Source organism: Sminthopsis crassicaudata, chromosome 1 (assembly GCF_048593235.1).
Source record: "Sminthopsis crassicaudata isolate SCR6 chromosome 1, ASM4859323v1, whole genome shotgun sequence".
In the NCBI taxonomy this organism is placed as follows: Eukaryota; Metazoa; Chordata; class Mammalia; order Dasyuromorphia; family Dasyuridae; genus Sminthopsis; species Sminthopsis crassicaudata.
Window position 1 is genome coordinate 443,566,310 of NC_133617.1, and position 16,702 is coordinate 443,583,011.

The 16,702-nt window shown below is 33.0% G+C and overlaps 1 protein-coding gene across 8 annotated transcripts in view; it reads left to right on the forward strand.

Moving 5' to 3' along the window:
• The window catches only part of ROR2 (receptor tyrosine kinase like orphan receptor 2), a 241,264-nt gene that overhangs the window by 181,929 nt on the left and 42,633 nt on the right, over positions 1 to 16,702 (forward strand). For all 8 annotated transcript variants that reach the window (XM_074280663.1, XM_074280667.1, XM_074280665.1 and 5 more), the window contains 2 exons: positions 9,920 to 10,207; positions 11,364 to 11,394. In XM_074280663.1, coding sequence (XP_074136764.1) covers positions 9,920 to 10,207; positions 11,364 to 11,394 — 319 coding nt within the window. The remainder of the gene's footprint in view (positions 1 to 9,919; positions 10,208 to 11,363; positions 11,395 to 16,702) is intronic.

Here is a 16,702-nt window from a genome sequence, read left to right on the forward strand (position 1 = left end):
TCTTGTAAAACCTTGTTTATACATGTTTTCATCCCAGATTAAATAACAATTATAAGTAAAATCAAATTTCCCATTACCATGACATGATGATAGTTCATAAATTACTACTCTTCACTAACATTATACTGAAATCCTGAAACAAAAGAAGTTTCTGACTTAAATCTCACAATATGTTTATGTCTTTGTTTTACAACCTTGTTTACTTATATGTAATTGTACTCATATCATTCTGAAAGAATGAGGTACTTTAGGAATTGACTCTTATGCATAGGACATGTTCAAGCACTTATTTAACTCTTAAACCATGAAATGACAACAAATTAATCAAAACAGCAATGTCTTTCCCACTTAACAGCTTTTTATAATAACTTAAGATGATATTGACTATGATAGCTATAAGCAGTAACATGGGCCTGGCACTACAAGCAGCCTATGTAATGATTTGGGCCTACCACTATCTGTAGCCTAGCATGTAAAAACAGGTGGCTCTATTTATTTTTATAGTAATGTCCATGTTTTTGTAAGGTCTTAGATGTTGCTGACATTGAGCTGATAACTACTGACAGTTCTCTCACTCACTCTCTTTCTCTCTCTCCCTCCCTCCCTCCTTCCTCTATTTTTAACATTTATTTAAATTTAAATACAAAATAAGAAAAAACAAAATACCCATTTATACATACATAGACATGTATCACAAGCCTAGTTCCTTTGATTGTTAACATATAATATTCCAAGATCAGTGGCCTTTTATTATAGCTGTTGATAGATCCTGTACAATTCTTTTTTTGCTGAAGCAATTTGGGTTAAGTGACTTGCCTAGGGTCACAGAGCTAGAAAGTATTAAGTATCTGAGGATAGATTTGAACTCAGTTCCTCCTGACTTCAGGACTAGCACTGCACCAATTCTGTACAATTCTAATTGTTGCTCCAGCTTATTTGAATGTTTTATTCAATGTTTTATTCAAATTTTATTCAAACCTATTTGGTATGAAGATTATGGTATTGTTGACTAAGCTATTGGAGATATTATTTTAATCAAGTTTAATACAGGTTTTTTTTTTAAAAAGGAAAAGATTTTGTAAAAAAAATTAAAAAGTTAAATCATTGAGTTTTAACTACCCAAGCATTGAGTTTAGGTCCTGAAATCTTAAATATTACCACCTCAACTCAGTGTCTAATCTGCTATTGATTATTAGTCTTTTAACAATTAAATCCATTACCAAGAGGAATTTGCATTTCTAACAACATTTCTAACAACTTTCTAATGCAATAAATTATCAAATTAATGTTAACTATTATCTTTGTAAATATACATATACATATAATTTGTTTGAAACCACATAATTAAAAAGTTTCTTAATTTAGTATAACAATATTAATAAATAAATATCACTAAAAATGAGACAAGATTACACCTAGATCTGTTTTCTAAATTCAGAACCTCAATTTATAATTTCGGTTATTTAGGATTATGTTTTACACAAGGGATATTCATTCCAAGCATTTTATATTGTGGGATTCATTATTTCCAGCTAACCTTCTGCAAAAGTTTTTAAGTTGACAGTGTATATAACAAGAGGGACCTGAAACACATAGTGTTCTCACACATTTTGATTCTTCCTACCCTTCTGTAACTTTTTTTGAATTGATTTTCCTTCACTTCTACCCCTAAAGACCAAGAATAAAGATCAAGGACTTTTGCTTATCCTTCCTCTACTGCCAAAAGTAACTCTTGCTTGTCTTACTCCACCCTTGAATCCTTCTTACAATTCTCTGTATACACCAACAGATCTCTTTCATTTCAAGGGTCTGCTACATCTCTTTTTGATGGACAAGGCGAATACGGCTCGTTGGCACCCATCTGATTCCTTCTCCATCTGTAGAGATACAAGCAAACCCTCTTCCCCAAGCACTTAATCTATCTGGTCACCACTTTCTGGGTCTCTCTACATCACCTGGCAATTATATAAAGACAGTGGAGCTGCTCACACTGGACACTGCCCTTCCAGTGGGTTATAAAACTTGTCTACCGGAGCCAGTGCATCTTTGTAAAAAATCAAGAAGTTAATAGTATAAAGAGCTAGATTTAGAAGTTCACTAGGGTTACCTGTGGCTCCCCTTTCTTTTGTTTTTGGGGAGTCTCTTAATGTCTCTGTTTCTTCTCTCTACTATTGCATGTCCTTGAGGATTAAAGAGTATGCCAGTGGTGTGTAAAATTTAATACTTTTCACAAAAGTGGAGACGTATATGCAGGTTGATTATCTGTTTTTATTACTTGTGTCACATCCATAATTGCAAATGCTTGTATAAGGAATTCAGTGATCACTCAGGCTGTCTCTTTTGCTGCTAGTATTGCAAAAGTGAATCCTGAAAAGATGTCTACCACAACATGAATAAAAGACAAGACGACCAAAAGATTTATAATGGGTCGTATCCATTTGCCAAATTTCATTGGATCTCAAACCACGAGGGTTCTTCCCTGGAGGCAGTGTAGAAGTGTGAAAAGGAAGGCAAGCTGTACAGGCTTTTACTAGGCTCCTAGCTTCCTCTCTTGTTATTCCAAATTGTAAATATAAAGCTCGAGCAGCCTGATGATATTTAAAATGAGATTCTTGGGCTTCTTGAAATAAAGGAGTATTGGCCAACATGGTTAGAAGACTATCTGCCTTTGAATTACCATCAAAAATAGGACCTGGAAGTCTACTATGAGAGTAGACATGCAAGATATAAATCTTACCTGGATGCTTTCTCACTTGCTCTTGAAGTTCCTTAAAGAGCTGATATATATTGGAGGCTACAAATTTTATTTGGGCTGTTGCAATTCTTTGTACCACACCTACTGAATAGGCTGAATCAGATATTATATTTATATCTCCTGGATAATAAGTAAGAGCTGGAATGACTGCATACAATTCATTCTGCTGAGTGGACTGAAAAAGAGTTTTGACTACTCTGTAGTTAAGTCACGAGAGTATATAGTGCAAATATTATTTTTGGATGCATCTGTAAAGATAGTTGGTCCTTTAAGAGGAACTTTAGAAACCTTTTCTTCAAGAATCCATTGCCAATTATGTAAGAGTCTGGTTATCTTTAATGGAGATCCGTATGTAAAATTTGGAGCCATGGCTAATAAAATTTGCCACTCTGGGATGATTTCACAGCACACATTAACTTGTGCTTTAGTATAAAATGTGCATATCTTGTCAGGTCTTATCCCAGATAATTGTACTGATTGCTTAATGGCCTTTAATAAAATTCTAGCCACAAGCACTGGGTAAGGAGTAAGGCTTTGTTCTGGTTGTGCTGGGAGGTTCACCCACTCTATCACACTGTCTCCTTGATGAAGGACTGCTGTGAGTGCCTGTGAGTAGCAAAAACTGATATTTTCAAGGATTTTTGAGTTACTCTTTCAACCACATTGGATAAAGCCAGTTCAACTTCTCTCAAAGCCTCTTAAGCTTCTTTTGTAAGCTGGTGTGGTGAGTTTAAAGCACTATCTCCCCTTTAAGTGTCATATAATTGTTGTAATTGATAGGTAGTCAAGACTAACAATGGACACATCCATTGGATATTTCCTATCAATTTCTGAAAGCCATTTAAGGTGTTTAGCTTTTCTGTTCTTAAGGAAAGTTTTTGTATTGTAGGCACCTTAGGATATACTTCATATCCTAAATATTGAAAAGGAACATGTCTTTGAATTTTTTCTGGAGCTATGTGCAATTTGTAGTTCCTTAGTGTTTCTATGGTCATTTGTAGACATGCTTCTAACATTTGTTGCTCTGGTACACATCTCAATATATCATCCATGCAATGTAATAACATTACTTTTGGAAATGCTTTTCTTACTGGAGTAAGAACAGTAGCAACATACATTTGACACATAGTAGGGCTGTTTTTCATTCTTTGTGGCAAAACTGTCCATTCATATCTTTTATAAGGCTCAGCTAAATTAATGCTGGGTACTGAAAAGGCAAATCTTTTCATATCCTCCTTATCCTTAGGGATAGAATAGAAACAATCCTTAATGTCTATAATCCAAAGAGGACATTCTCTAGGCAATTGAGTTGGAGATGGAAGTCCAGGCTGAAGAGTTCCCATAGTTTCTATCTGTTCCTTTACCTTTCTTAAATCAGTCAGTATCGTCTATTTTCCAGATTTCCTTCTTACAACAAATACTGGGGAATTCCAAGGACTTAGAGAAGGTTGTAAGTGTTCTTGGTCAAGTTGTTCCTGTACCATGTCTAATAAGGCCTGAATTTTATCGCTACCCAAGGAGCACTGTTCTATCCACATTGGTGTATCAGTTTTCCATTGGATAGGAACAGGTGAAAGTGTTGGCAGGACTTCAACAACAGCCTTGCCTAAAAAACCTAAGTAGTCATTTGTAATCGTAATTGTTGTGAAATGTCTTTTCCCCAGAGACTGATGGGAATTTTTTCAACTATAAAAGGAGTAAAAACTCCTGTTTTGCCTCTCAAAAACTAACTTCAGCTGCTATTGATCCTCCTATGCCAGGCATATAGGTGTCTGCCTTAATCTTTGCCCAGTGACTGGGCCAGTTGGTATCTCTAATTACTGTATGATCTGCACCTGTGTCTACCAATCTTTCTATTGATATGCCATTTATATAGATAATGATTAAAGGACAGTCAGCTGTAACAGCTGCAGTCCAAAATGTTCCTGGTTCTGCTGTTGGGAGTCAGAATCTGGGCAACTATCACCAAATTGCCTATTAGGAGTCTATATCAGTAAACCTGATGCTACTACTTCTCCTGGTTGATAAATCACACATTGTCTACTTGTCTTAGTGACTGGGATATTATCTACACATTCCCCAGTTTCCCATAGCAGTGTATGGGTGGACACTGTTTTATAAGTACTCTCAAGAGGTGAAATGATCACGCCTACTGTGCCTGGAGGCAAGGGGTCCATAGGCTAGAGAGGAACAGATCTCACCTTTCCAGAGGGTATCTCGGTTGTCACAGCTGCATACAACTCTATTCTCCCCAATAGTAATCCCTCTCTCCCATCAGGCTGTTTCCTGGCTGATTGATTGTATATCCTTTTCTCCCATCAGATTGCTTCCTGATTGATTGGTCATGTCCAAGTCCTGAACTTCCTAGGCACTCTCTGGATTTAGCATAGGCTGCCATCATGCCCCAAGTATTTTTTGCCTTGTTCCCTGGAGCTGGGCCCCTCATCCCATTTCCCTGAATCAGTCTACATTCTGATTCCCAATGGAAGCTTCTGTTGTATTTTGGACATGGGGTATTGGGTCTTATTCTCCCGTCCTGTTTTCTCATTCTGTCTCTATGCCAATATTGAGCTTTCAGATGACCTACTTTATCATATTGAAAGCATTCATGAGTCTTTCTGGAAGTCCTTTGCCAAAAAGGGACCCTGTCTTCCCATGTTTGGATCTTGGGAAGTCTGCATCTTTCTATAAAAGTTATTTATGCCCACTGTGGTACAGCATCTTATGATCTCCTCTAAAGGAGCATCCTTGTGTAGTCCTAGTATAATAAACCTCAATAGCATTTTCATTAACAAGTTGCCCTATCATAATTTCTGATACTGCATTTTCACCATTAGTTGGTATGACAGCTGTCTGCAAACATCCCACAAAGGGATGTTTCCATTGTTCTCTGCATTTTCCATTTCTAAGTTTATTGGAATTTTCTAAGTTTATTGGAATTGCCTTGGATCACTGCTTGTTAAGAAGAGTCAATTATATTATTGTTGGTGTTTGCATTTTTTATTGTATTTATCCAATTTAATGTTAACATTTCACTTCATCTCAAACAGAAATAACACTGGAGAAAGAAGAATTCCATTCTTCTTTAACTACTCCCTTCAACTATATTCCTAGCTGCTCACCACTGACCTAAAATTATTAAGCGATCTCCTAGTCAATACCTTCTCAATGGGAAGTGGGGGGGGGAGTTGAGGAGGGAAGAAGGGAGAGAAAGTAGAACTGCAATTGAGAAAGAATAAAATATTAAGATATTTTTTAAAATTTGAAAAAAAGATCATTTAGGATGATCATTTGGAAGTCATTTAGGCATATACATACATACATATATATATATATATATATATATATATATAATCTCCCCCTACCCACTAACAATCTTCATATATCTTCAATGAGTTCAGTGCTTGACACCCCAGCCACTCATCATCATAGGGCCTTTCAACATGCATTTTGATATTTCTGTAAATACCCTGATTTCTGAGTTTTTCAATCTACGTGATTCTCAAGAACTATATTCTTCATTCCATTTCAACTATACACAGAGATAGTCTTATGGCACCTAAACTAAGAATCTAAACCTAAAGTAAAAAAAAGTGAGTTCATCATCAAGATTTTATTTTCCCTTCGTTTTCACCTCACTTTATTTATATGTCTTCATTATCTCCTCCTATAATGCCAGATAAACTGAGGCAAGATAAAGATTAGAGAGTATTTAATATTTTATTTGAAAGGGAAAGATTTACTGTGACCAAATGGATCCATAGTTTGGTCCCAGGGCTGAATGAGACTATCACCTCCAAGAATCCATCAAACAATGTAAATTCTCAATGACATATATACACATGGCTCAGACACAAGGGATAAACTGAAGCAGGGGTGGAGATAGGGTGCTGAGAGTGGAAATGGGACTCTGACAGGGTGGGATGCACCACCAGAGATAGGGATGACATAATGGGGGGAGGCACCCTAAAGATGGAGAGAGGCATCTTGATAAGACAATATCTATCTGATATTCTGATAGCTTGGGATGGGGAGAGGCATTCTGATATTCTAAAATATAAGATCTTTTATCCTTATCAAATATTCTGATTAAGAGGGAGTGGTAGTTTTGCAGAATTGAGCAGAACAATTATAAATTGAGGCAGGGAAATATAGGAAAAATAAGGGAAACCAAGGCAGGACAATTTAGGGAAAATGAATCAGGATAATTAGAGAAACTGATTCAGGACAATAAAAGAGAACTGTGGCATAACATCCCTTTATTTCTACTCCCATGGTTTAATTGCCAGAGCAAAACCTTCTATATATGCCTTTTATCCCAATTTCATCCTACCTTTTCTGTCATATTCTCCTTCCTCAACAGTACTTTTAGTCATCTTCAGTGTCTCCAAAGGAAAACAGGAAAATGGAAATGATGATTCTGATTTATATAAAGTGTGTGTAATCTGTCAATATAGTCTCTCTTTAAAAAAAAAAAGTTAGTTTTTCTGCATAAATGGCTTCCTGAAAAGAAGGTAGATCACTCATCTTTCTAACACATATTCCAATAAATCCTTGAAGCTTCTCAGCATAATCAATAATGATATAGTAATAAATTACAAGCAATTTCTTCATCCTCAGAATAGTAACCTATGGACAATGAGGTGTCCTCAAAGAAAGTGAACACAAGCATGATCAGAAACGGGTATAGTAAACAAGATTCTCAAGATGCAATAAGAGCAGAGGGCTTCACTGAGAAAATTCTAGCATAGTCCCAGAGCTTTAGGGTGTTGATCTTGGAAGCCCTGAGGAATAGCAACTAGAAGAACTAAATAAAATTTTTTTTTTTATTTTTTATTTTATTTTATAATTATAACATTTTTTGACAGTACATATGCATGGGTAATTTTTTACAACATTATCCCTTGCACTTACTTCTGTTCAGATTTTTTCCCTTCCTCCCCCAACCCCCTCCCCCAGATGGCAAGCAGTCTTATATATGTTAAATATATTACAGTATAATTTAGATACAATATATGTGTGTAGAACCGAATTTTTTGTTGCACAGGAAGAATTGGATTCAGAAGGTAAAAATAACAGTTTACAATCATTTCCCAGTGTTCCTTTTCTGGATGTAGCTGGTTCTGTCCATCATTAATCAATTGGAATTGGATTAGTTCTTCTCTATGTTGAAGAAATCCACTTCCATTAGCATACATCCTCGTACAGTATCATTGTTGAAGTGTATAATGATCTTCTGGTTCTGCTTGTTTCACTCAGCATCAGTTGATGTAAGTCTCTCCAAGCCTCTCTGTATTTCTCCTGTTGGTCATTTCTTATAGAACAATAATATTCCATAACATTCATATACCATAGTTTACCCAACCATTCTCCAATTGATGGACATCCATTCATCTTCCAGCTTCTAGCCACTATGAAAAGGGCTGCCACAAACATTTTGGCACATACAGGACTCTTTCCCTTCTCTAGTAGTTCCTTGGGGTATAAGCCCAGTAGTAGTATGGCTGGGTCAAAGGGTATGCACATTTTGATAACTTTTTGGGCATAATTCCAGATTGCTCTCCAGAATGGTTGGATTCTTTCACAACTCCACCAACAATGCATCAGTGTCCCAGTTTTCCCACAGCCCCTCCAACATTCATCGTTATTTGTTCCTGTCATCTTAGCCAAACTAAATAAAAATTTACTCTGAAAATTGCGTTAATAGAGTTGGGAAGAAGAGAGTAGAGAGGATTTGATGACATTATAAAGGAAAAAAGGCCTATTGAAACTTTTTAATGCATCAAAGAGAACAAAAGGAAGTGAAGAAAGAAGTATAGATAAGCAGTACAATTTTGAATGTAACATAGAATTTATTAATACTTATTAAATTTATAAAATTTAATGTACAGTTTTTAAAAATATGCATAATGAGTGCAACTTGCCTTCAGTGAGAAGGTTAGCAATGGTCCAACTTAAGTCTATTTTCCCTTTAGTCTTTGCAGCTGAGGAAAATGTTTTCCCTTTCCTCTTCCCTCTCCTTCACACCAAAGTACTAATGAATTTAAGAATATATTGTTTATTTAAAATGGGCAAAGTCTTCGATTCAATTTTGAGTGTTTATATCTGTCTTAATAATGTAGGTTTTTTTCTAAAATATTAATCTGAAAAATCTCCAAAGGAGAGTTGTTTAAAAATACTGGAATAGCCTGAAGAGAAGAGATGACAAGGAAGTGGAAATAGGGCAGTATAGTTATTTTCATTTATATACTGGAAGAGTTTTCATGTGGAAAAAGCAATTCATTTGCACCCAATAAGCATTTATTAAATGCCTATTATGTTCTAGGCATTGTCCTGAGAATACAAGAAAAAAAAGACAGTTCCTGCTCTAAAAAAGCCCACATTCTAAAAGGAGTAGACAACATGAAATATATATGATACAATGAAAAGTACTTTTAGAGGGAAAGTATTAGCAGTGTTAGCAGGGATTAAAGATGAGAGGATGCAGAATAGGAGAGGGGGAGGACCAGGAAATTTTTTTTTTGCAGAATTGGAACATGGTGAGAACAGGTAATAAGTCCTTGAGGAAGCCAGGGAAGCCAGGAGGTAGGGATAAGAGAAAAGATCATTTTACTTTGGAAGGCAAAAAAAAAAAAAAAAAATTGGTGGCAGTTGCAAAAAAGGAAAACTTCCTTAATATATTAATCATAAGTAAACTCAAAAAGAAATGGGCATTTGCCAATGGTGGTCTCTAGCAGAGATCACTACCTATAAAGTATATTGGAATTAAAGTTCTTTTTTAATAATAAATTGTTGATTAGATGGCCTTGTGGATCCAGTCCTACTCTGAAATTCTGTTGATTCAGTTACTAGATCCAACTCTTTTGGGATTTTACAATTTAACTGTATTTTTTTTTTATTTCACTAAACTGATGTTCTTGGAGCTCTAATGTGCCCATAAAAATAGATTCAGCTAAGAGTAAGTAAGCATTGCTTAAATCAAATATTATAAAATGATCTTAGTAATGTTGATGTTTTATCTGATTAAGATTAGAAATAGTATTTATATACATAACTGAAGAAAATGAGGAAAAACTGAAATCTTTCTTCAGAGTGCTTCACCAGATTTCCTTTATATTCCAGCCTTATTGAAGTCTGATTTTTTTTAACCCTTATACTTTATAGGGTACTATTTGAATTTTTTGGAACCAGTAAATAATATCACCATAGTCCAGGGACAGACAGCAATTCTCTACTGCAAAGTGGAAGGAAATCCACCTCCAAACATCAGATGGCTAAAAAATGATGCACCAGTCGTTCCGGAACCACGTAGGATCATCATCAGGAAAACAGATTACGGTTCCCGTTTAAGAATACAAGATCTGGATACCACAGATACTGGGTACTACCAGTGTGTGGCTACCAATGGAATGAAGACCATCACAGCAACAGGAGTCCTTTTTGTGAGGCTTGGTGAGTCATTATACTGAAAACATGCTATGTTTTAAATCTCTATATAATTCAGGTTAACAATAACAACATAAAAACAAGTCAATAATGTAATTTCTTGATAACTTTCAAGAGTTATGAATTTATATGCAAGTTATTAGTAATTTTAAAAGTAGTAGTCTATTACAGTATAGCTTAAAGGAAATACTTTTTGTACCTTGTTGTCCATATATAACAGAAAGGTAATGTTTTAGTAGTTCTAGCCTTTTAAACACAGACCACATTGTATACAATGAGCTCTTGGATGAGGGTACAATAACACTTGTGGTTAATATTTCGACTTGGTTGATCAAAACAAGATTTCTCTGCCAGTTATTTGCTACTGTTGTTATTGTTATTTATATTTTACTTTTGCAATGTGGCATGTATTGTTTACCTCAGAATTCTCAATCATGTAAAGTTAAATTCAGTTTATATTTATTTGAGAGGAACAGGAAGCAACAGAAACAGAATAAAAGAGAAAGAGAGAATGATACAACCTTACTATTTACTTCTCAGAAAAGCTAAAGTAAATTAAATGCTGAAAGAATTAAATGCTATATCATTCAAGTTATGGCAGGGTCATAGTCAATACCAATGCCATTTTATTGGTACCTATGGTAAATTGTAGCTTAATTTATTAGGATTTAGTATGACAGTCGATGGAACAAGTAATCCTTTACCATTTAAAAAGTGTATATTTACAAAACAAAAACTACAAAATTATGGAAATGCAAATTTCATTTGGAACAGAAAAATATATATATATATATATATATATATATATATATATATATATATATATATATATATATATATATATATATATATAAAACTAACAATGGATAGATAGCCTCTAAGCCAGTTTAGGGCTTACATCTGATATATACTAGCAATATGAACTAAGGATAACCTCTTAATATTCTAGGATATTTTCTAAGACTACTTATCTGCATTAATAAAGGAAGTTTCCTTATTTTTTTTAAAGTACAATTTTCAGTATAGAAAGAAATTCAAAGGCCTTGACTTGAGACAAATTTTCTATAAAATAAAAGCCACAAATTTTAGCCTTATATCATTGAGTCTGAATTTTTAAATTATCATAGATTTTCAATAATTTTTGTTTGCTTTATCTCTTTAGGTCCCACACACAGCCCAAATCATAATTTTCAGTAAGTATTTTTTCTCTAGAAATTATTTTCTGTGAATTTTAATGTAATAGAATTCAGACCACAAATTAAATAAACACTGCTTACAATCCTTATATCTTTGCCAGAAATATTTAGGTTGATTGTAATTTCTTAGAATCATAAGAATGTGTTCTGAAAAGTATAGGATTGTACTTTGTTTTTGGTAAACAAAAGTCTTTGGGGGAAATTTTAAATTTCATAATGACATAAAAATGTAATATTATTATGATGCTATAGAGCAATCAAGAAAACACTGGAGGTAAAGAATGTCTGGCATAGATTGCCTAGTTCAGTGAGTTCAGAGAAAAATAACTTCTGAAGTTTAAATATAATATAACATGATGAAGCAGCCATGCCAGGATTATTTCTTATAAATTTTGTCATTACTTCATTGACTAAGTTAAGTTAGTAATGATAGTGAGATATCTTCTTGCACTTATTTCAGTGTATCTCATACAAATGTTGTCATAAGTAATAGGACTATAGTGCTCTATAATAAAATAAATCTATATTCATCCTAAAGTACATATGTTTATAGCATTAAGCTAGAGTTGTTAAGTAAACATTCTCTGATTCTGTGAAAAAATAAATATCTTTTAACATTCATTAAGGCAGCTTGTCAGTACATACACTTTTTTCAACTTGGGCATCCATCTTGATGTGATAGAAATAAAATTGTATTTGGTATCCCAGTTCCAATACCACTATTAACTATTGGTATAATCTTGGGAAACGTCATTCTCTCTGGGATTCAGTTTTTTCATCTTTAAAATAAGAAAATTAGACTAGATTATCTTAAACATTCAAATTAACTCTGACATTTTGTTAATGTCTCTCATTTTGTGTATCTTCTCTTGAAATCTGGCTTTTATTTATTTCATTCATTCTCTTAATTAAGGCATAATGCTCATACCCTTCATACAATCCTATTAGCTTTCTTCAAGCCTATATCCTCAAGTACAATTGCTTTACTAAAAGGAAGAGGCAATCTTTATATAGAGTTTCAAGATTTGTAAAGTACTTTCTTTACAACTACCATGTGAGGTAAATCACAGAATATTACTATCCCTGGTTTACAAATAAATAAATTAAGGTTCACATTAATCAACTTGCACAGTTACATAGAGAAGTTTCAGAGTCAAGACGAAGAAAAATCTTCTTAATCTTAGTACTCTCTAGTAGAAGTAGCCTCTTTAAAAAATAAACAAATAAAAACCATGTAGTATATATATACTTCTTCCAGAAAGATCAATACATTCTTTATTCTAGACTTTTCAAGTGTGATTTTTCAACTAACTATAATATCTAGTTGTTACTAGCTAGAAACACAATAGGAAAATTAACTTAAGCCTGGAAATCCTAAATTTGAATCTGTCCATTTTCCTAAGATCATGGGGAAGTCACTCTTCCCTAGTCCTGTAAGTAAGTAGCCTTACTTATACCATCTATAAAATGGACGTAATACCAATAGTAAAAGACATCATGACAGTGTAAAGAGAGGGGGGCCTTGGAGACAGAAAGAACTTGATATTGATTGTACTTCTGACTCATACTTGTGCTGGTTATGTGACTTTTAACAAAGCACTTAACCTCTCAGTGCCACAGGCAACTGACTCAATACTTAACAAATTGCTATATAGTTGGTTATCTACATTAATAAAGAGAATTGCTTTCCCAAAAGTTTCTTGTCAGAACTTCAGAACAATAATGTAGCCATAAGAATCCAATAAAATAATGTATATGAAGTGATTTACAAATTGTAAAGTAATGTCAATTGTTAACATAAAATAATCCTTCTTATCTTATTTGATAGAATTCAGGTGATTCACATAAATGGTCCTAAAATATCCCTTTATATTTAATGTTTTGTGGAACAATACACAAGTATATAAAATAATTGCTTGGATCAGTTTAATGGTAAGAAGGGAAGTTCATCCTTGGTAAGCTCACTAAAAACATCCTCAATGCAACTCCAGTGATAGAACCACAGAGATGATATATACATCATCTGTTCCCCTATGGTTTTTATTTCTTTTTCTAGTTTTTAAATTTTTAATTTCTTTCATTCCATAGAACTTGGAGATATGAGTATTTAGAATGGCAAAATTTTATCAATAAATAATATATGTCTTCCAGCATTTATAGATTATATGTTTTTCAGACTGTGTTAGTAGTCTGGCTCCATTACATTTTATTAATTAAATACTTAAAGATATTTTGATTTTCAGGGCCAACATAATAAAAACAAAAAATTTTACTTAATTTTATATATTTAATACCATCCCACATAAATTACAAAGCAAGTTATTTTACTTAATTAGAACAAATAATAGCAAAATTCATTTGGAAGAACAAAAAATCAAGAATACCAAAGGAACTAATTTTTTTAAAAAGTAAAGGAAGAAGATTTAGTAGTACCAGATCTTAAACTATATTGTAAGACAGTAATTAACAAAACTATCTGATCCTGGCTAAGAAATAGAAAAGTAGATTAATGGAACAGAATAGATATGCAGTTTACAGCAGCAATTAAATTAACTTTATATGTGACAGGCATAAAGACAAGATTGTAGGTTAAGAATTGATCATTTGATAGAAATTGTTGGGGAGACTGGAAAGCAGTGCGGTCCAAAACTGAGCATACTGAGCATAGACCAATATCTCACACCATTTAACAAGACAGGGTCAAAATGAATACGTAACTTAGATATATAAAGCGATATTAGAAGAAAATTAGAACATGGAGCATATTACTTATCAGACTTATGGATACATAAATAATTTCTGAATACAGAAGAGATTAATTAGATTTTAAATGGATTATTTCAATTATATTAAATTGAAAAGATTTTTGTTCAAATAAAATAAATGTAGCATAGATCAGAAGAAAAGCAGAAAATTGGGGAGAAATTTAATAGTTTCTCAGATAAAGTTCCTTGTTAATGTTGTGGATAATATTTATAGTTTTCTAATAATCGAGCAAACCCTTCATTCCTGGTACAAATCTCATGTGGATTTAGTTGCTATTATGGTTGCTAAATTTCTTATTTGTTAGTTTTTTCAGCTTTTAAAACTTGCTTTCTCAGTAATTCTTGTGACATGTTGCTATAGATTCTTTGCTAATATTTTATTTAATTTTTTATATCAGTGTTTATTTGGGACATTATTATTGGGGTTTTTATTTTTATTTTTTTGCTTTGATTCGTCCTGCTTTAAGTTTCAAGATTGTATTGGAATTGTAGAATCTTCTCTTTTTATTTATTTGTTTATTTATTTATTTTCAAGCAGTAACATTATCATTAATTAATCCCTGAATATTTGATAAAATTTGATTTTAAATATATGTGATTACACACCCTTTGAATATTCATTTATAACATATTCAATTTATTTTTAGTGAGAGTAAATTATTTAATTTTTTTCCCTTTTAACTTGTTGCATTGTATTTTAAAATACTCATGCACTTCATTTAAATTATAGGTTAAATTTATATTTGGAAAAATGGTTTTTAATAATGCTCATTATTTCTTCTTTAGATGTAAAGAATCAATTCCTCATTTTATTTATTCAATAGTTTTTTTAATTTTCAACTTTGTCAATCTATCTTTGCTTCTCAGGCTTGTTATTTTGGTTTTGCATTTTTTTTATTGCTATGCTTTTAAAATTTGCATTCTCAATTTTTTGATCATGTTCTTTTTATCTTTTTTTGTTAATGAAAATGTTTAGATGAATTAGTTTTACTTATTTACAAAATTTTGGTGTATCACTTTTTATGAAATTATTGTTTCAATGATACATTATTTTGCCTCATCAAATATTTAGGATTGAGTTGTTTTATCTCCAGATAATTTTGTCATCTGAGAGTCTTGAATAAAAAAAAAATTAGCAATCATCAGAATAGAGATGTCAATTGAATCCATGGAGCTGATGAGATTTTCAAGAGAAATAATATATAGAAAGAGCAAAGAAGCAGGCTTAAAACAGAGAGAGCCTTCTGGGACAACAACAGTTATAAATCCCTTGAATGAAGATCCAGAAAAGGTAACAGAGGGGAAAAAATCAGATAGGGAGGAAGAAAACCATGATAGAGGAGTGCCTAGAGTGAAGAGAACTTCAAGGAGAAAGGGATTATCAACGATGTTGGAGGCTATAGAGACATCACAAACTGTAAGGATTGAAAAAAAAATCCATTAGTTAAGAGATCACTAAGGGAGACAAGATTGGAATGTGATAGATAGTAACAAGATAGAGAATGGTGATTCACCTGAGCTCTCCCCAAAATTTCTCTGAACATCTGGGGCTAGCTGGCTTTGGAGAAAGCCTCAGCCCAAACCTCAAATTATGACAACTGCTGATTAGGAAGACCAGACCCAGCTGTGCTGCTGAAATATTGTCCTAGGTAAGAATGAACCAGCACATACTGTGAGTGCAGAAGTACTGGGGCACAGATGCTGCTGGCTGTGGGAACTTGGAGAAGAGTGAAAATTTTGAATGGGGGTTCTAGGTCAGAGGAAAGAACTAAAATGACACTAGAGTCAACATCTCCCCAAACCCAAGATTAGAGGTGCTTACACAAATAGTACTCATTTTTTTTGAAAATGAAGAGACAAAAAAGAAAGAACCCAACTAAAGAAACTTACTATGGGAATAAGGAAGAGTAGGGAGTCTTCAGAGGAGAACAATGAAATGAAGTAAAAAAAAAAAAAAAGCCTCTCTTACCTCAAAGAATATAACCTGCCCAAAAAGAATTTATAGAACTCAAAAAAGACTTTAAAAAATTAAATGAAATAGAAATTGAGGGAATTTTTTTTTAAAAAGCAAAAACAAAAAGAACCAAGAAAAACAAGATTATAGGGGAAAGGAGAACTAGAAAAGAAGAAAAAGAGCCTTAAAAAAGAAAATTATTCTTTGAAAATTAGAATTGGGCAAGGAGAAACCAGTAAAACTGTAAGAGACCAAGAAAAAACAAAACAAAATATAAAGAATGAAAAAATAGAACCAAATGTGAAACATAAGAAAAATAAGAAATCTAAGAATAGATTGAGAAAACTTAAGAATAATTGGCCTATTTGAAACCTATGAACAAAACAAGAACCTTGACACAATAATGAAAATAATAATAATAATGATAAAATTGTCTTTAAGCGATAGAACATGAAGGGAAAGTAGAAAAAGAAAAAATCCACCAATCATCTCAAAGCAATCTAATGCAGAAAACAGATAAGAATATTATTGCCAAATTTTGAAACCCCCAGATCGAAGAGAAAATTTTCGAAGAAACAAGCAAACA